The sequence below is a fragment of the Limanda limanda genome, chromosome 1 (genome assembly GCF_963576545.1).
Source record: "Limanda limanda chromosome 1, fLimLim1.1, whole genome shotgun sequence".
Lineage (NCBI taxonomy): Eukaryota > Metazoa > Chordata > Actinopteri > Pleuronectiformes > Pleuronectidae > Limanda > Limanda limanda.
In genome coordinates, this window is record NC_083636.1 from 18,179,952 (window position 1) to 18,199,519 (window position 19,568).

Below are 19,568 nucleotides of genomic sequence, written 5' to 3' on the forward strand. Positions count from 1 at the left end.
GTTAACTTGAGCTAAACTCTGACTATGAGTCTTGAACCACCAAAATACATCTTTCAGTAAACTTCTTTCTATATAAATGTAATCTGTTCCATTTAACCATGTCTAAATACAAAATTCCCATCACAATTCCTCCCTTTTTATCCATCTGGGATCAACATCTTTATAACATCTCATCATTTAGATTGGGAATTTTCCAGGATATGTGAATTTCAAAAATTGATCTTAATTAAAGAAGTAACACTAGTCTTAGCGCAAAAACAATACAACAGAGTTACACAATTGAAAATGATCAGTTTCTACAAACTTCAATAACATATTTTACAATTATTAAAATGATGTGCATCATATTATCAAAATGTTCACTGTGTTGGTGCCACACTTCGTCCTGATCGTGTGTCGAACACCTCCTTGTTGAAGAACATCTTGTTTCAGAGACATCTTGTATGCTCTGACTTTGATGATCAGAAATTTGATGTTGTTCCTGCCAAGCATTCGTGAGCAGGGAAACCATCTCTTTTCCCTTGAATGCTTCTCAGTCGTATAATCATGTGTTGCTGATCTCCTGTTGGTGCGGTTGTGTTCAGCGTGTAGCTCTTCAAATGTGTTGCCTCTCCTTGCAACACCTAAAAATTTCAGACTGAAGCTCACACACTGGCACAAAGCACTTCCCGTCCTGTAGATCCACCCCTGGCTCTGGAAATCCTCCTGCGTTGGCCCTCATCTCCAGGTTGACCTCTGCGACCTTCCTGTCATCTGTGTTGAGAGGCATTTGGCTTGCACTCGTTCCATCGACGTCGTCTTCTTCTTCCATCCGCACGTCCTTAAGCACAATCCAGTCTCCTGGTTTCAGGTCACGCAGTCCTGTCTCCATGGATTTAGATAGAATCTCCTCGTCTGCCTGTGGATTTTAAAGAGTACAGGAAACAGTTTAAAACAATCTACCAGTTTGTTTTTCAATGTGTTTTTCAATGTGTTTGCTATGTTTGTTTTTTTACTTCCTTCTCTCTCCACTGTCCCATCCCTGGCGGGATGTGGCATGATGTTGCCTTGTGTTGATACTCATACTCACCAGTATCCATAATGCTATACTTATGAATATGTTACCCTTGTCAGCGGACATCCTTTTGAAATCTTCCATCATGGAATGAGTTCTCCGAACAGTATCTGTTTCACCGCTGGAGAATCCTGTTTAGATGTTTGGGAAACACTTCTGCTTGCATAGAAATCATATCATAAAACAAAACAGTATTTATTTATTTCCCTAACCTACTTTATTTAACTTAATCTTTATTAAACCTCTCTATAAATGATTAAACCGTTTGTTTTGAGGTGGATGTCAATCTTGTAGAATCTGGATGTCCTTATTTTATTTGTAACTCAAATTACATAACTCTGTTAAAAAAGTTTTATTGAATATTATTTAGAGTGTTTCTTGTGTACACCCAATAACCCAATTCATCTATATCCAGCATATGTTACTCCTCTCTCTTGACACACTGACTCCAGTCATGTGTCAATCCAACCTAATGAGAAAACATACACAGGTTGAACAAAATCATCCATATCCCACATCAAAAGTCCATCGACCACCAAACAAAACACAGTCTATCAAGACTACTTAATTCCTAAACTAATAAACCCAAATCTGCATTCTAAAAAAATTTAGTTTGATGTAGTCTTGCTAACCGCTCCTGTAACCCACATTAAATGTCAGTGTTAAGAATCATTCAAATGCCTTCCATGTCCTCTACAGACTGCATACTGTTTGCAACCAGTAACACAGTCAAGGCAAGACAATGGTGTGAAGTCAATCTCATGAATTTCTTCTTCAGCCCAAATCACATGCAGAACCCCCATGCAAACAAGCTATCAGTGTAAATCTTGACACTCTCGCCACTAGCATATTTGCATCTCTTTGGTCCATGCATGTAATGATGGGGACGGTTTTCCTTTGTTTCAAACAGAGTCGTAAAACCCCTCTGTCATTCGTTATCACACTGTGATGCTGAAAACCTGTCATCAAACACTTCAGTTTCACAGTAATCAGCTGTTAACCATTTAAATCTGCTCTACTGATAAAGTTAAGAGTTTCCTAGTTAAAAACTTTCTATTTGTAAATAGTAATGTCTATCATCCAAAACAATACTGTATCATAGCTGAACCTCCTAGCTGTTGAAAAGTGAATGTTATTTTCTCCAGCAAATATCATTGTTACAGCATATGACACTAGTAAAGTCTTATTTCAAAGTATCACACATATCACATTATTCTGTTCTCTCAGAAGCTGCCATTGCTCTGAGACTTGCTTGAAACTTTGCATCTGTTGCTTTTCCCCTAAAGGAAAAAGTTTTTCTGTTTAAACAAAAGATTACTCATATTCCACAAGAAGATTTCAGATATTCTTTTCTATTGCGTCTGCTCTTCTGATCAGACCAAAATCATATATGTGTCCGTTTCACAAACATGATAGTACCTGTTATCAACTCAGAAAAATCAATAATGTTTACAACAAAACTAAAAATGTCATTCAATTACATCAAAGAAAATACATTTTCATGCAGAAATGTGTTCAGAAACCCCAATGTGATTTAGCATGAAAGAAAATCGTTTGCGATTAACTTTAAACCTTTTAAACTAAATTTGTCTTACCAAGTGTTTAGATAAATCTAAGTAAATACCATTTGTGCTCTAATTTGATCTCTCCCCTTGCTCTTTGCAAGAGGATGTTAATTTAGAGGTGAGAAATTTGTCTCGGATCATCCATTGATACGCTTGTGTCAGATCCCCCTTTCTCGTTTAAATAAATGCAGATGTTATTCAACTCTGTCTTCCACTACTGCCCTGCTGTTTTAAAATTTAGCATACTATTCTATCTTCCCCCTAAATTTTACCCAGCAGTAAAGTGACAACAGAGATAAATGTTTGTCTTGCATTTAGCCTCTAACCACATTATTAAACCCCAATGATAAAAATGGATCTATCTACAACTTTTGCATATGTTTTTCTATCATTATGAGCTATATAACATTCATTCTAAGAGTAATATCACACTATTTACACATATTTACTGGTGCTTTTAGTTCCTGAACCTAAAAATAGATTTAATTTGTGTGTTTTTAGCAATTAGTTTTATTGATTTCTAATTTAACTATAATAATGTTAACCATATGCTTTATGTGTAACATTAATTCACATGGTGTCTGCAGCTGTGTTCTTACTTATATGAAGTTTTGTTGAACTTCTCTCTCTCCATCATGGTCTGCTCTTGATGGCATTTTCTACTGTTCCCAGCTCAACTGCTGGTCAGTAACACTGTTGTGTGGATTCTCAGGGCAATTTCTTGCCCAGTGTCCTGCTTCAGCGCATATGAAACAAGTTCCATCTCTCCCACGTCCTCTCTCTCTCCCACGTCCGCGGGCTTGGCTTTTCCAAGCATTTGGCTGGGCAGCTTTCAGCGTCCCTGTAAAATTAGCACATCTTCCACATGCAAAATGGTGGAAACTGAAAGCCTGCTCACCTTCACCTCCACAACAAAGCTGAATTCTGGAAGTGTCGATTGGGACGTTTGAGGCCGACGCCTGCTCTGTCTGCAACGATCTCCCTCTCAGTGGAAATGTATCCAGATCAGAACCTATTTGGAGAGACTGATACCTGGAGATTATTTCGGTTACTTCCTTCTGTATACTGTCTCTTATGTTGACTTCAGTCAACCAACACTCAAATGCTCTCCAGTCTGGCACAAATAGCTCCACATCTCTCCCTCTTGTTGCTTCTTTGCTTCGTTCTTGTTCAATGAGCAATTTGATCTTAAGTTGCTTCAACTGATTTAAAGTTATGTTCCCTGTGTTTGGAAAATCATAGTTTTTTACCCACAAGCCAAACTGTGTAACACTATAATGACCATACTTCAGAACCATATCTTGAACTGTAGGAGAAGAAATCTGTGGTAAATTCATCTCTGTAATGGTTGTTTATCAATTTAAACTCTGATTTATTCAGTAGAATACGAATCTTTTGGGAATTTAAGTTCTACTGATATGGAAAAGACCCTAATGTTTCAGAATTAATTTCTAAAGCCAATAATTTTCCTATTTCTTAAAAAACGTCTATTTTCAAATTCGTTTTAAGATTGATCTGAATCTTTTTCTTTTTCTTTTGATATAAGCCTTTAAAACTTACACATATATCCCAAATATGATTGAAATTATACTCACCTTATTCCAGTGTTGAGAATTCCAAGAAATCCTCTCTCACTCACTCCTCACTTTTTCTTTTTCAGCTGTAATTCTCAGATTAGTCTCATCAAATCATGCATGTTACTTGTATCAAATCATCAACATTTGTGTAACGTTGATAGTAACCTTTCACCTTCAAAACACTTTTTAAGAGACAATGAGAAAAACCCCTTCAGTTATAATATTGCCACTGTAATCACCTCTTGTAATTACTAAGTTTTAATTTTAATTCCTCTAATACAATTCTAAAACTCTGCATGAATCAAATCGCCTTAGAGAAAACTTCATTTCACATTTCTCTTAAACAAGACACATGTAGGTATAAAATGTATGGGAATTTATCAGATTTTCAAACAGATTATTATGCTGAGACGATACAGACCTGGCCTAGGTCTCTCTGTCACAGCTTTTCCTCCATTTCAAAATAATAATACTATTATATATTTATATTCTACTCTTCTGCTTGTTTACAATAACTATGAGCATGCCGCAGCGCCCAATATTAAAGTAATTTAGCATTAAACTCTTTCGCTAAACCCTGTTTAACATTTTGATCTTTTTTTGAAAAGAATCTTAACCTATTAAGCTTATTGTGAATCCTATACCGGTCTCTAAGACCTCCTTAGTATATACACGTCTGTAACTCACTTCCCTGAATGAGTGAATTTCTTTGGACCTTTTTCCTTAAAAGATCTAAAAACAAGAATTATACTTTACCAGAATGAAACTGCTTGCCTGTCCCAGTCGGTTCTTTAGCCCACCTCAGTGAGCACTCCGGATTCTCAGAACATCAGGCCCACTGAAATAATAAAGGTTTAGTTCCAAACGTACTGCCCCGGCGCAATTACCTACCCTCAGCACCGAGAGCCAGAGTCGCTCACGTGGATGTCACTGCCAACAACAGCCAAATGTAATGGAAAAATTATTACATATCATGACACAACAAGCAATTATCAATTCTGGATGTTTAATTCAAACCGTCTGCGGACGGTTTACAAAGGTCAAGTCACGACAACAGACTTGACCTCAATGGCACAGAGCTCAAACATCACGGTGACAGATATGAGGGCAATGGCGATGAGCTCTCAAAAGTACACTCCATTTATACAATCAGATCCCTCCTCTCCACAGTAAAATACATTTGTCCAATCAGCTTCTCTCCATGTCGACACAGGAAGACCAGACATTGGTCTCTGGCGGTCTCTTTGAAGTTTGAACAAGATGCTAAACGCATCTTGTTCCAGACCCTGTGAGTTTCTCAGAGATCTCCTGTCTCTGCAGGTCACACCTATTAGCCTTTGAAGCTCCCTGCTGCAGAAGACTTAATTGGCCCCTGTTGAGAAACCTTTTGTTCACACTAGACTGAGAAGGCCACGTCTATAAGGCCCTTCAAGAGCATTATGCATAGTGTTAACTTGAGCTAAACTCTGACTATGAGTCTTGAACCACCAAAATACATCTTTCAGTAAACTTCTTTCTATATAAATGTAATCTGTTCCATTTAACCATGTCTAAATACAAAATTCCCATCACACTATCTATCTATCTATCTATCTATCTATCTATCTATCTATATCTTTTATTCATATTTTTCACCAAACTCTTGACTTCACCAACTTTCACAAAAGTGACTTTAAACCGTGAAAGTAAAGTAAAACATCTTTTCTTTTATTTATTTCATTTTATTTATTTACAGAAACTGTGAAGAGAACAGAGCAATGTTGATGAAAAGTTGTTTGAAATCAAAGTTGAGAAAGATATTATAAAAAAGAGCACATTTAGAGTTTTATAAGAGAGGATCCGAGCGATACAAAATCTTGTGTACGTCACACATGTCCTCGGCGACACCTCTGCAGTGACGTCAGGGTGTCCAGGCTGAACTGGTAGGTGAGCTTCTTCTTCACCTTGAAGATCTCTCCGGACCGGGCGTAGTTCCTGAGGGCCCGGGACATCTTCTGGTACGTCATGGGCCTCTTGTTGCCCTTCCTCTGGCCCCACAGCACCGCTACCTGGTCCTTGTTCTTGGAGGAGAACCGGAAGACGCCGGCAGCCGCTGGCACCCAGGACACGCAGTGGGCCATGCTGGGATCCTCCAGCATCTCGAAGAGAAAGTGAAAGAGTCTGATCTTCTTACCTGCAGCCATCAGGAAGTAGGATTCAGGGAATATCACAGCTGCATGTGCCACACCATAACCAGTTAGTCCTGCTTACAGTTAATCATTTCCTTAAATACAGCAATTCCCCGAAAATCTCTTCACTGGCGGGATGCCCTTTAGTGGAGACACAGCTGTAAACACTGCGGTTATCTGATAGGTATGTAAAAACAGCTACTGAGCTAAGCCATGCACGGCTCCATTGTTATTTTTCAGTAAAGGGAAGGTCTCTTATTTGCTCTCTTGGTCTTGTTTCCCTCAGGCTACAAGCAGCCGGGGTAATAACAGTATCTATTGACCAGAAAAAGCAGAACTCACCACTCCCTGCTGCTGTGGCCGGGCGTTTGGTTGTTTGTCTTGTCGACGCACAGTTTGGCAGTGACCCACCCTCAGGTGGTGCCGCTGCCGTGTTTTGGCCGAGGGCTGGAGGGGCATCACGTGCCAGGAACGGCTGAGGTGTAGGTTTTGTGATCTTTGATGGAGGAAATGAAAAAGACAAATGTTCAGTTGAGTTTTCCGAATATGGTTTAAGAGTGTGTCGTTGAAAACTAGACTGTCACTGAATAGAGCTCATACCTCCGCCCAAGCCCAACAGGAAAAAGAAAGTGGCCTTAATTAGACAAGCAGCAGCAACAACAAAATAATATTTAGTACAAAATACACACAAAAATAATAAAAGAATAGGTAAATCATAAAAAAGAGGAATAATGGTAATAATTTTCCAGAGACAAGGATGATTGAAGCAAGGCAGGTTCAGATAAAGGGTAACATAACCTATATAATATATGTAATAACACAATAATAACACAGTTCTGTTGCAACCCCCACTCGTTTAGGTGGTTTTACATCTTTTAAAGTCACAGTTCATCATTTTCTTTGGCAACCAGGCCCCTAAATGGCCAGACAGCGATAAAAACATCACGTTTAAATGCTCACAGGTGGGTCACAGTACGTCCACAGCTGCTCATTCGAGGCTTCATCCACAGGTGCACTTCTCTCCTCAGCAGCCTCACTGTGGTGCACCTTCACCTCTGGGAGAAGCACAAGATAACTCAGAGACTCTTAAAGGATCGGACATTTTAACTTTGGAGCTTTTCTTCTTACCGTTTTCTGCAGAGTTCTGTCTGTAGTACTCCTCCAGGAACTCTAAGATCACCTCCAAATCAGACTGAGCGTCCTGCAAAGAATTCTGATAAAGATAAGTCACCAAAATTCATCTTTGATCAATGCATGAATTGCTGTTGATGGGAACGTGCGAGTTTGATCTTTACCATCACAGATGAGGTTGAGCTGAACGCGGCAGAGTCCTGACAGTTTGGGAGAATTTCAGAAAACTGACTTTGAGGCGCTCAAGGACCCGGCCTCTTATTATACCCCCACCTGCCACCCCCCACCCCGACAGGAGCGGTGCCTTTCTGCATAACCACCAGACGCTCTGTACCCTGGGCTCACAGGAACAATGACCAACCATCCCACACAGCCCCAGCACCAGTCAACCCATCAACAAAGCCTCCCAGCACTGACCACATCCTCCCCACTGCAGCAGATAAGACCCGGCATGGAGGCAGCCGCTGCACAAAATGCTCTTTTCAGGAAAAACACACTTGCTGCCATATTTTTCCTCTCAGGATGTGTCTTAATTTCGTGTTTTGCAGCGCGTCTGTTGTAATATTTCACCGGAATGGAGAAAGTGCCAAACCTTTCAACACAGTCTTTGTATTTTCACTGTGATCATGTGTGTGTTGGGGACAAAAGCACGATTGAAATTATTTTTTTGTCAAATCAGTAAAAATCAAGCACATGTGAGAAAACACAGATTGATTTATTGATCATATTGAAATAATACAACAAATTGTGAAAAAAAGGAAAGTTACATTATAAATACAACAAGTATAACATCTTTAGCAAGAAAATCATAAATATATACATGTCATTCAACACGATACTTACACTAGTTGCTGCTTGAACAACAGGAACCGTAAGTAAATTATATTACATGTAAATCATTATTATTTTCAACTACAATCACTAATACCATTTTGAACATTTTGGAAATGTATTGGAAACTGCCTTGATTAAAAAATATATGTTTAATTAAATATCTATGAAATTATTTGTATTTATTATATTGTAAGTAGTCCTGACAGTAAAAAGAAATGCAATTAAAATTTGTCTCAATGTTGAAAGCTGAAGCCATAGACCGGTTTTCAATAATATTTCCCTTTTTCTAGAGATAATATCCTTCAGCGAGACACAATATTATATAAAAATAAACCTTAAATACAGTAACAGTGGCAGCATCAGCTACATGCATATATAAATGTATTTAGCAGATTTAATGTAGTTTCCTGAAACGGCTGGTAAGATATCTTACAGTTTGGGTCCCAGTGAACTTTGGAACAGGGGGCGAAACTAGGAGCATTTTTGAACCTTGTAAAATGTTTAGATATTTGGCAGTTTTTTGACAGTTTCACCAATTTCCCAGGGAACAATTTATGTATCATAGATGAAAAACAGGCACATTTAGGGAACTGATATCTATGAGTGTGTGTAATTTGAAGGTTGGGCCTTTTTTGCAGGTATTAACTTCTCTGAGATCTATTCTAGCTTTTTTTTAAATTGTTTTATTGTTTTGTTTTTTAAATAAAGCATCCTCCTCCTCCTCCTCAGAGTTTGGTTGTGCTGTGTGAGGTGAAGCTGGCGGCCAGATCGTAGTCCTCCTGCAGCTGGTAGTGGCTGTACCAGCTGTGCCAGTCCACCGCCGAGGGGCTGTAGTAGCTCTGCTCGCCCGGGCTCGGCTGCTGCTGGCCGTGGGCCTCCTCCTGTGCCGGGTGACAGGGCAGCCGCAGGTTCCCCTGAGTGGAGCCCAGCTTGTGCAGGATGTCCGGGTTGAACTGGTAGGTGAGCTTGCGGCGCACCTTAATGATCTCGCCCGTGCGGCTGTAGTTTCTCAGAGCTCTGGCCATCTTCTGATAGGTCATGGTCTTCCGGTTGCCCTTTCGCTGGCCCCAGCACTCGGCCAGCTTCTCCTTGTTCTTGGAGATGAAGTGGAAAGTGCCGCTGCCGCTGTCCGTCCACTGGATGGAGTCGCCCATGTTGGCGTCGTTCAGGGCTTCATGGAGGTATTCATATAGTCTGAGCTTCTTACGACCTGAGGACATGGAAATGGTCTCATTTTAGTCATGAGGATAAAATGATTATAAACCTGTGTGTAAATTGCTGATGTGTGACGCTCACCTTTCCTCTGTGGTGGTACGATGGAGTAGAACTGAGGGGATTCAGTTGGTATTGAGTGACCCAGCGAGACGTCAGGGATGACCTGAGGCCAGGACTGCTGCTGGGAGACAAAACATTCAAGTCAAACCTCTGAATATTTGTGCGTCCAGACATAGTTTTTATAATTCCTGTTGTGTGAGCATGACTTACAGCTGTGTCGCTCCATTCGTAGACAGGAGCCGGAGTGTCAGGCGGGTGTGTGACCACGCAGCAGGAGATGTGACACTGCAGAGACGGATGCTGAGCGCCCAGAGTCTCGTAATGTGGATACTCTGAAAAGGGAACAACACAAATCAAATAGAAATCAATGGATCAAAAAGACGGAACATTGTAGGTTTTTAAACACAAAAATTCTGCACCGAAAATCTATAAATACAATAAATTGTAGAATAAAAGATATATTTCTATAGCCGTGTATTTTAGCAGTAAATCCCGCTCAATTTTACTGAGAGTTTGTTTTTGCTGTACCTGAATCGTAGTATGAATTATTTGAATGCTGTTGAATCACGTCGATTGCATCCTGGAAGTGTTGGTTGATGTCGCTGTCCAAGGACGTCTAGAAACACACAAAATTCAAATAAACAATAACACAAATAAAAATGAATATATGAACTTGTAAAGGACAAAAATTCACAATCCTATTTGTCCTCTGAATATCTGAAGGATAAAAACCATCAGCCTGACAACTCACCATCTTAAACGTCGGAGTATTTCCTTCGGTCGAGGCCATAGTGTGAGTGCAGCTCTGCAGCTTGTGGACGGCTACATATATGTGCCCCAGACCTCCAGTACCTGTTTACCATTCATCCAGGTGAGCAGGTTGAGAGGCTGGTCAATTTAAATATGCTAACGTCACCGAGCGATGCAGCCGAACACTTCTTCTTTTTTGGGAAGGACAGATATGATCTGACTCGCGAGCATCATCTCTCACAGCGGAGATTACAATCTACAAACAACAAGCACTTATTTTATTGTGCACTCGACCCAGGAATACCACCAATTCTCTCTCTGACCGGGGAATTTGCATAGCAGGCGAGATACGCTATGTATCTAACACAGATCTACGATGAGTGCTCTTCAGTTATGCACTGTTCTATAAGTTCAAATATAAGACATGGAGCTTCTGTGAATTCCCCTCAGTGGCCCCTTTGTTTTCTGACATAAACATCAAATGTAGAGAAGAATATTTGCACGACATGAGCCTGGGCTTCTATTGGACACAAGCAATGGGTAAATGGTAACTGCTAATATCTGTATAAATAATAACGTTTATTAAGGTAGCACCATAAACAGATGAAGAATTGAAGGCAAATTTGAATATCACACAGCAATAAAAGAAAACTTTATATTAAATTTGTTGACTTTAATTCTGTTTTTAAATGTTTTTTGGTCCTTTAATTAAAATAATTGTCAAGTTAGTTTATACATTTGTGAATATTTTGGAAGGTAATTGATTAATAATTGATTGATAATTTCTTCCATTAAATTGCGTGACATTTAAAAAAAGAAAAAGTTATAACTACCAACATATTCGATAAAAACAAAAAAACATTTAACACATCTGCATTCTTCATAAATCTCTTCAATAAAACTGATCCTCTACATTCTTTTAAAAGTATTTGTATCATTTCATTTAATATTTATTTCATTATAATCACAATATTTTATAATATTATATACCTAATGTTTAATCATGTTTTTGTTTTATTTAATTGATTTAATGATGTTCTTCTTACAATAGTGTCACAAAATCATTATAAAATATCTCTATCTTAAATACGACTAATGACTATTTGCATTTTCAATTGGCCACGGTCAGCTCCTGTTAATGTCCTTGTAAAGGTTAATGGTTAATACTGTTAAACGCAGCCTGTGTGTTTGTCCCTCCCCCATTCAAATAAACAGAGGCTTTTTTGAGAAGTGCATTTATCTCAGGCGTGCAGTTTTAAATATCAACTGACTTGCTCCTGAAGTTCCCCTTTCAGTCCCGTTAAAGAACGGCGGTGGCGGTCAGGCCTGAATCCTGAGCTGGAAACCTCATGGAGCCTTAGAAAGTGGAGATGCACAGATTATATCAACACATCCCACTATCACGTGACAGCGTTTTGTCAGACCACTTGGTTTTGATGGGATTTGATTGTGCCATTTGAAATGTCACTCATTTTAAACGTTTTCTTGCTTTTTAGCTCTGAAAAAAAGAGGGAGAAAAACAGTAAAGAAAACAAACAGCTGTCATAGTAAATTACCTGCATGTGTGTGTATGTGGGCAAGCATGCAAATGTGTTTGTGTGTGTGTATATGTGTGTGTGTGTGTGTGTGTGTGTGTGTGTGTGTGTGTGTGTGTGTGTGTGTGTGTGTGTGTGTGTGTGTGTGTGTGTGTGTGTGTGTGTGTGTTTCCTGCCTGTGCAGCACGCTGATAAAAACAAAGAACCACAAACCTGGTGCTTGTCTCGCTCTCTCTCTCTCTCTCCACTAAGGGGGACGTTTCCTAAATGAAAGGTGGCGCTGCAGCTGAGGCCTGACAGCTGGGAGCCGCCGTCCCACGCTCTTCCAGCAAAGTTGTTTCCAGTAGTTTTAGGTTTTATATAGAATTAGATTAGAAATCATAAAAGAATAAAACTTTACAGATTGACTGTTCTGTTCCATAATCTTTTCATCTATTCATTTCTATTCTCTTCTCTTAAGGGCTACTTGTTTTTATTTGTGCTCTATTATATTGTGTTCAGTTCCATTACAATATTTAATGTTGAATGTTCTATTATATTCTATTCTATTCAACTTCATTCTATTCTGCTTGATCCTACTCCGTCCTATACTCTTTTATATACTGTTGTGATCTATTCATTTTGTTCTACTCTAATTCATTGTCTTCTATTCTATTCTTTTCTACTTTATTATGCCGCATTCTATTCATATATATTGTGTTTACTTCAATTAAATGGCTTCAGTTCATTTTGCTCTGTTCTATAACGTTTTCCTCGATTTTATTCAACTTTATTATCACACACTGGGCACATGTCTCTACTTCTCTCAGACGACATAAATTAGATTAAATGAATCAAACGAGCAACAGACTGTTTTACCTTTAAAAGATTGAAGACATCGAGAAAGTAATAAAACATAAATTAAGTTAAATCCAGAGCAAGTCATGAAACTGTCTTTAACCTTCAAATTATTTATACCGCCTGCTGCTCATCTTCTCAAATCTCAGCCCCTCACACGTCTTCAGTTGCTGCGTAGCTTCTTTTCTTTCTGCGTTCTTTATTTCTGATATGTTTTAGACGTAACATTTATTACTTTAGATCATGCATGACAACTTCCTCAAATATAGTTTTTATGCTTAAAGTCCTGGATTGTGTGGTTTACAGAGTTTCCTCTTTCTTCTCCTTTTTGTTGTGCGTCTATTGTCCTCGCACAGATGAGTGAAGGTGAATCTTCTGATTTGAATTGAATAAGAAAAAAATCTCTCTTTGACACATTCACTGACATTAATTTGATTTTTGACCCAATTAAAGGATCATTTGACCTCATCTGTCATGGAATAACAACATTAAATCAGCATTTGCTGTGGTATAATGCTTTTATGACTGTTATCTGGATATTAAAATTAAAAATGATGAGGGTGACAGTAAATCACCTGTGAATGTGCGGTTTGGTTTGCTCAGGTGGGTGTGTTGAGCGTGAGGGAGTAGGTTGGGGAAAAAGACACACACACACACACACACACACACACACACACACACACACACACACACACACACAGATGAATGTTTATCTGTGAAGTTGATGCACTATATTTCCTGGTCTAATGCAAACATGCTGCAGCTTTATCTTTCCAAACAAAGAAGCACTTTCCTTCCCCTTCTCAATTCAATAGCTGCGTGCTTGTTGACACCGATGCGGGAACAGCCGCACAGTCGAGCCCATTGTTCTTCTTTATTTACTGTCACTAGATGAAAATCAAGAAGTGTCAAAGCCACTGGGTGTAATTCGTCTCTCAGGCCGAGTGCTGTGTGACCGCAGGATTATCATCTTTATGGGTCGGCTCGTGTTCTGGTTGAGAGGATTGGAAAAACACTGATGGACATGGTTGGTCGAGTTGGTGTAGTGTCTGTCTCTGTGCGACAATTAACATGCTTTTATTTCACTTTTAAGCTTTTTTCCAAAACCACTTATTTTTATTTTATAATCCCAGCAAAAAAACTTTATTCTTTCGCTTTGTAAATTCAATTTCATGCATGTTTTTGTCCAGTTGGTCTCATTTGGATGTCAAAGCTTCAAAAGTTACATCATATATAGTTTTAACGATTAACTTAGGCCTATTCTCTCTTTCTAAGCAAAAGTGAGTTCATTAATTAATGTAAAAATGTATTTTCTGGTTTTCATGAAGGTTTTATCTGTTGTTTCTTGAAAAGAACATCTCAAAATATGCAAATACTACTACTACTACTATTACTATATGTTCTACTACTGCAACAACTAGTAATACTAATTATAATTGTAATACATTAATGAAAGCAATGAGATTGTAGAAGTGTGCCTAAAAAAATTCAACTTTTTATGCCTGAGTTTGACATTGGTCTCACTGTAATGATGCTGCCTGACCAGTAGATGACAGTACAGAGCATCAAACAAACAGTCAGCTTCAGTCCACTGCAAGAAGCTACATTTATGTTCAACAAAACATCCTTTTCTGTTTTTGTATTGATTCTCCCGATGCAGGGAGGTCAAAGGTCAGGGCTCATATCACGTGAGCAGGAAGTGGTTTCTTGCTCCACAGCTTCTGTTGAGACACTAGAACGTCATCCCAGTGGCTGTTGGCGTAAACAGACCGACTGCTTATTGGATTATCCCATGGCACAGCTGGATGACACTGAGCTCAACTGGGGCAACAGTTCACTGATTTTAATAACGCAACACTTTTTCCACATTTTCATGGTTTTATCAGAGAATAACTCACGTATCTTGAAAAAATGTAAAGAGGAAATCAGGATTATTTATTATTTATATATTTAGAATCCAAATTATTTATCTAGATTATTCATTTGCCAAAAAAAGGAAGTGGTCTGAGCACATTCAATTTAGATAATCAGACAACTTCCTTTTTTATCTTTTATATTTCAACTATAAGAACCACACAATGTGATTGTTCAGCGTTGCTGTGGGGATGACATTCTAGTTTCTGAGTTAAATAAACTTATAGTCCAATTTAAATCTCCCAAACACTAGAAGAGGAATTTTTCACTAAATTTGTCACACAAAGAAACATCCAACAAACGTTTCAAGTTTCAAGATTCTTTAAAATTGCAGCTTGTACATGATTTTTTTTTACATTTTACAGCTTTAATTTCCTCTGAGAAAAAAAAAAACAGAAACAAAGGCCATGAGCTCTGATGTGAGCTGAGGTAGCACAAAATGAACCTGAAAAATCGAATGTGACTAACAATGATAATACAACGAGTGACATCCAGAATTCAGAGATTGAGGCGGAGTAATTGATCGTGAATATATTTAAAAACAGAGCCTGTGGTGAAAGGGTGGGAGGTTTTATTTTCGGCAGTAGGCCACAGCTCCGTACGCCATGACTCCAACAACAGCCACTAAAGCAGCTCCTCCACACAGCAGCTCCGTGGAGCTCAGAGCTTTGGTCTCAGGAGCAGTGGCCTGTGGCTTCTCTGACGCTGCTTCTTTACTTGAATGTTCCTCCTCCTCTGAAAGAGTGATCTGTGAGAATTTGAGTTGCTGAAGACTTTCTACCCGGGGTTCTGCTGCCAGCGGAGAGAGGATGGACGGAGGGTGGAGCCCCTGAAGGGAAAGGAGTTCCTCAGCTTCAGAGATTGTGGTGGAAGGGACCGGGGTGGTGGTCGCCGAGGGGGGATCGAGCCTGACGATAGGCAGAGGAGGCAGGGCCATTGGGGGAACCACCTGCCTGAACTCTGCGGGCTCCTTCTCCACGTGAGGCTCCTCTGCTGACACTAGGAGCTCCTGAGTTTCTGGAGCCTGGAGGTCCTGCTCCTCCCTCTCCCCACCTAAAACACTTAACACACTCGTCTGCAGCTCCTCATCGTCCTCCTCCTCTTCCTCCGCTCTCCTTGCCCTCTCCTCCGCCGCCTCCTCCAGCATCTCGGCCTCCTCTCGCTCCAGGTGAACCATGTCGGAGTTGGAGGAGTGGTTCTCCTCTCCGGCCAGAGCCGCCCCGTCGTTGCTGTCGAGGCTCTTGGTGTCCTCGGCGTCCATGTCGCCCATCGTGGACCAGGACTCTGCCAGCAGGCTCTCGCTCTGCCAGGGCCCAACGCTCTCTGGGTGGGTTGGAGGCAGAGCAGCGGGGCTGGGGCTCAAGGAGCTGGCCTCCTCACCTTCTCCATCCCCCCTGCTCCACTCGACTGGGGCCTTTCTCTCCAGAATGACAGCTGAACACTGCAGAGACAAAACAGATCCGTTTTAAATTCCCCCTCCTTTGAAAATTAAGTTCTAAACATGTTAATGACACATTTTGAGTGAAATAAACAGTCAAGACCATCTCTGAGTATGAAAAATGGATACAGACTGCCAGGCTTTGTGATGTCCCAAACCTCAAAAACCAATCCTGTCTGCTTGTGGGTGGGGCCAAGTAGCTGGAAAAGGCTCTTTTGGTCAGACTACATTTTGGTCTGTTGGTCCGAGGCCCCTTTCACACTGGACTAAACTGAAAAGTCTGGAGAGTAACTTCATACATTTACAGAGTACTTGTAGTTTTCTTGAGTATTTCCATCACAGTTCTTCTACTTTTGCTATGAGGGCAGTTCAGTATTTTGGGGAAGACTGGGAATTGAACTGCCGACCTTCTGCTTGGAGGACAACAAGACCATTTCTTCGAATGGTGAAATGATATTGTGCAGCACGGCTACACGCTCTCCTGCAACTTTATTTTCTTATTTGGCTGAGTTCACTGTGACGTCAGTGACACTGTGACTGGAAAAAGTTGTCCAGGGGCCGCCGTGCAGTACAGTGGCCATGACTATCTATAGCCCCGACCTGCATATCTTTCTATGCTTAGCCACTATATGCATCTCCATCTGTCACCCACGAGTGGAAGCTATTTCAGATATTTCACATGCGTGAGAATCCGGCCGACGTAAAATGGAAGTGACTTATCATTCTTTACGTCTGAGACATAAAAATTCTGTCTGTCACCCTTTGGTTCGGACCCAAACTTGGATTTTCGCTTAATTTCTAAAATAAAAAATCTAAATTTCTAAATAAACACAAAGAATATCACAGTATAAATGGCTTTTTTAATGAATTCAGTTTGAATGTACCTGAGTTGACCTAATTCACCCTCTTGTCCCACGTCTCAGCTTTGATTGCAGAAAGTATTCACCCCCCGCCCCCGTCGGCCCCAGAATAGATTTTCTCAACACTTGCTCGTCTCTCACTTATGTTGTATCAGACCCACAACATATGGTCTGTCTGTGTCTCTGGTTTCACATCATGTCGCCTAACGAGAACAAATCCTTTGACAGGGGCTTGAGTATCCGTTACATTTACACTCAACCTTATTTGTAAGTCCATCCTACACATTAAGAGCTAATGCTGATTAATGCTGTTTCCTGTTTCAGTTTGCACCACTGCTCTGGAAAGCAGAAAGATAAAATGGCAGGAAAGAGCTTGAAAGAATGTTTGTTTCCACGTCTGAAAGAAATTCGATGAATGTAACCTGTAAAAAAAATGCAAGTTAAAATGCTCCTCTAAATTTACATTCACACATGCACGCCTGTGTTTCTGTTGTGTTGCCTCACAGGCGAAAGTAAACTCACTCCCTGACAGTTGTGCAACAGTTTGGTACTTTTCGTTCAACTCAGCCTTTGGACTCTGAGACGACAACAGCCCAGCGCAATCACAAAAAATCGTAATAATCTCTGAATTAGTCTTTGACTTTTTATTTCCAGCAAATCAACAAAATCTGCTGATTCTTCACTTGGGTGGAGTCGTTTATTAACTGAGCAATCTCATGTTCTACCTGTACAATGTCAATAGCGTATATGTGCCTCCCTGTTTACATTTATATATGTATATATATTTATAATTTATTTTCTTCATATTTCCTTGTGTTTATATTGCATGCTCACTTATTTTTTGCTTTTACAGAAAGAAGGTTTCTTATTTTTACTTTCCCCATTGTTGCTGTAAATTTCCCAATTTTGGGACTAATGAGGGATTATTTAAAATGTAAGTATATTTATATTTTATTCATGATTTATTATTAATGAAAATGTATAATCCCCCCCCCCCCCCTCCTTTGCTAAAGGGTTAACTCCACCCTGAGTCTCCCAGACATCAGTGATTTAATGACCCATTAGCTGCCATGTCATCCTTCTACAGAGACAATATGGCAGATTGCAGTGCCACTCTCGGGTAAAGTTGTCCACACAAACATTTAAAAGCTTTCACTCACACACACACACACACACACACACACACACACACACACTCACACACACACACACACACACACACACACACACACACACACACACACACACACACACAAACACACAAACACACATACACTGTCTGGGTCCCTGTCTGTACACAAACCAATCAACCTTTTCTTCTCTGTGATCCTCCTGTATGTGCTGGCCTACTTGAGTAATTGGATTGCCATTGATCCCGTCCCAGAGATAACAGACTCATAGTGAACCGAATGATCAGTGTGATTTAGGACACGCTTTCTGTGCTGCTGTGCGATGAAGACAATTTCATGTCCCACACACCACGATTTACAAGAGGTCACCTTTCAATGTCAACGTGGGACACGAAGACAAACCAGCTCCTGGCGTCTGTGTCTCTGTGCTGCAGAGTGAGATCTTTACCCTTCACCACATCAGTGACCCAGAACGACCCCTCTAACCCTGACGTGTTTACATTAGATACACTCAGCGCACAAAGGCCTCCATAATCAAATCACAGTCTTGATTCTTGCAGCAAAGGGCAATCTTCCTCACTTTTCAGCCTTTCCTGTGATTTCAAGCTTTCAAACTTTCTGCAATGTGAACAAAGAGGAAAAGTAACGTCCCGGTGTACCTGTGTCCTCCTGGTGCTGTGCTGTGTGAGTCTCTAGATGACGAGCAGAGGCTGGAAATCAAAGTGAGATCCAGACACGAAGCCACGGAATAACAGAGAGGCAGACATGCACACTGGAGCTGGCACAGGAATGACAGGATTGACAAGCTGTTCTCTTGCTCACTCTCTCTCTCTCTACAGTATCTCTCTCTCCCTCCCTCTCTCTCTCTCTCCCCCCACCACCCCATTTAAATCCATGACATAACAGTTGGCTGCAGAGGACGCAGTTGTGACTTTGCTGTCTGTCCTCAGTGAGAATAAACATGACTAATGGAAGTCGATATTGAAAAATAAATGACAGTTTAACCGTCAAATCAGACTTTGACCTGTGTGCCTACTGTCTGAGGGGTTGACAGGGGTCAGTGGGTGAGCGTCTCGTCCAGGTCTGTGTTCTGAGTTCATTGTTCACTGCTCAAACTGCAGGTTAAACAGTGTGTGCCAGTGACGCTCAGTGGAAAATGCTTGTCAGATGGGAAGAGGGGCTATTTCTGAAGCTGAACTTTCCACCTTCTAGTTCCCTCTGCTGGCAAGAGGCGTAACAAGACAGGGACCTGTGCCAGGAGGCTCCATGTGGGTCACTAACACAGTATAACAACATATACACTTTAAGCCTAAAGAGAAATTTTGTCAATTCACTTTATAAAACACAGTCAAAATAAAACACTTTCTTTTATATCATATAATAGAAATAATACAGAATAAAAATATGACATTGGAATAACGTTTCATGCCATTAACCATAAAAAGATTACATGCGAAACACATAATAATAATAACAACACATAATAATAATACTAACGTG

The 19,568-nt window shown here is 40.2% G+C and overlaps 3 protein-coding genes across 3 annotated transcripts; all 3 read right to left on the minus strand.

Moving 5' to 3' along the window:
- Positions 1-5,967: 5,967 nt before the first annotated feature.
- Positions 5,968-7,948, minus strand: spi2 (Spi-2 proto-oncogene). Its single transcript, XM_061088081.1, has 5 exons — positions 7,913-7,948; positions 7,493-7,565; positions 7,325-7,419; positions 6,707-6,860; positions 5,968-6,369 (listed from the first exon to the last, which is right to left on the minus strand). The coding sequence occupies exons 1-5, from the start codon at positions 7,946-7,948 to the stop codon at positions 6,062-6,064; spliced, it is 666 nt and encodes a 221-aa protein (XP_060944064.1). The 3' UTR covers positions 5,968-6,061.
- A 1,046-nt stretch (positions 7,949-8,994) lies between these two features.
- Positions 8,995-10,394, minus strand: spic (Spi-C transcription factor (Spi-1/PU.1 related)). The gene is made up of 5 exons (XM_061080897.1): positions 10,356-10,394; positions 10,133-10,220; positions 9,815-9,936; positions 9,620-9,725; positions 8,995-9,539 (listed from the first exon to the last, which is right to left on the minus strand). The coding sequence occupies exons 1-5, from the start codon at positions 10,392-10,394 to the stop codon at positions 9,055-9,057; spliced, it is 840 nt and encodes a 279-aa protein (XP_060936880.1). The 3' UTR covers positions 8,995-9,054.
- A 4,549-nt stretch (positions 10,395-14,943) lies between these two features.
- On the minus strand, positions 14,944-16,512 carry si:ch211-214j24.14 (uncharacterized protein LOC559160 homolog). The gene is made up of 2 exons (XM_061089240.1): positions 16,486-16,512; positions 14,944-16,081 (listed from the first exon to the last, which is right to left on the minus strand). Exons 1-2 carry the CDS (start codon positions 16,510-16,512, stop codon positions 15,212-15,214), a joined length of 897 nt encoding a protein of 298 aa, XP_060945223.1. The 3' UTR covers positions 14,944-15,211.
- Positions 16,513-19,568: the final 3,056 nt, after the last annotated feature.

What these genes read in the sequence shown, in the direction of transcription:
- spic (XM_061080897.1), bottom strand. Translation starts at nt 10,394, where the DNA reads ATGGCCTCGACCGAAGGAAATACTCCGACGTTTAAGATG. An exon ending in ACGAATGGAGCGACACAGCT is followed by an intron (nt 9,726 to 9,814) that starts GTAAGTCATGCT and finishes TTTGTCTCCCAG; the next exon opens with CAGCAGTCCTGGCCTCAGGT. An exon ending in ACCACAGAGGAAAGGTGAGC is followed by an intron (nt 9,540 to 9,619) that starts GTCACACATCAG and finishes CCATGTCCTCAG; the next exon opens with GTCGTAAGAAGCTCAGACTA.
- si:ch211-214j24.14 (XM_061089240.1), bottom strand. Translation starts at nt 16,512, where the DNA reads ATGGTCTTGTTGTCCTCCAAGCAGAAG. An exon ending in TGTTGTCCTCCAAGCAGAAG is followed by an intron (nt 16,082 to 16,485) that starts GTCGGCAGTTCA and finishes TTGTCTCTGCAG; the next exon opens with TGTTCAGCTGTCATTCTGGA.
- spi2 (XM_061088081.1), bottom strand. Translation starts at nt 7,948, where the DNA reads ATGCCGGGTCTTATCTGCTGCAGTGGGGAGGATGTG. An exon ending in GGACGTACTGTGACCCACCT is followed by an intron (nt 6,861 to 7,324) that starts GTGAGCATTTAA and finishes CCTCCATCAAAG; the next exon opens with ATCACAAAACCTACACCTCA. An exon ending in GGCCACAGCAGCAGGGAGTG is followed by an intron (nt 6,370 to 6,706) that starts GTGAGTTCTGCT and finishes TGATGGCTGCAG; the next exon opens with GTAAGAAGATCAGACTCTTT.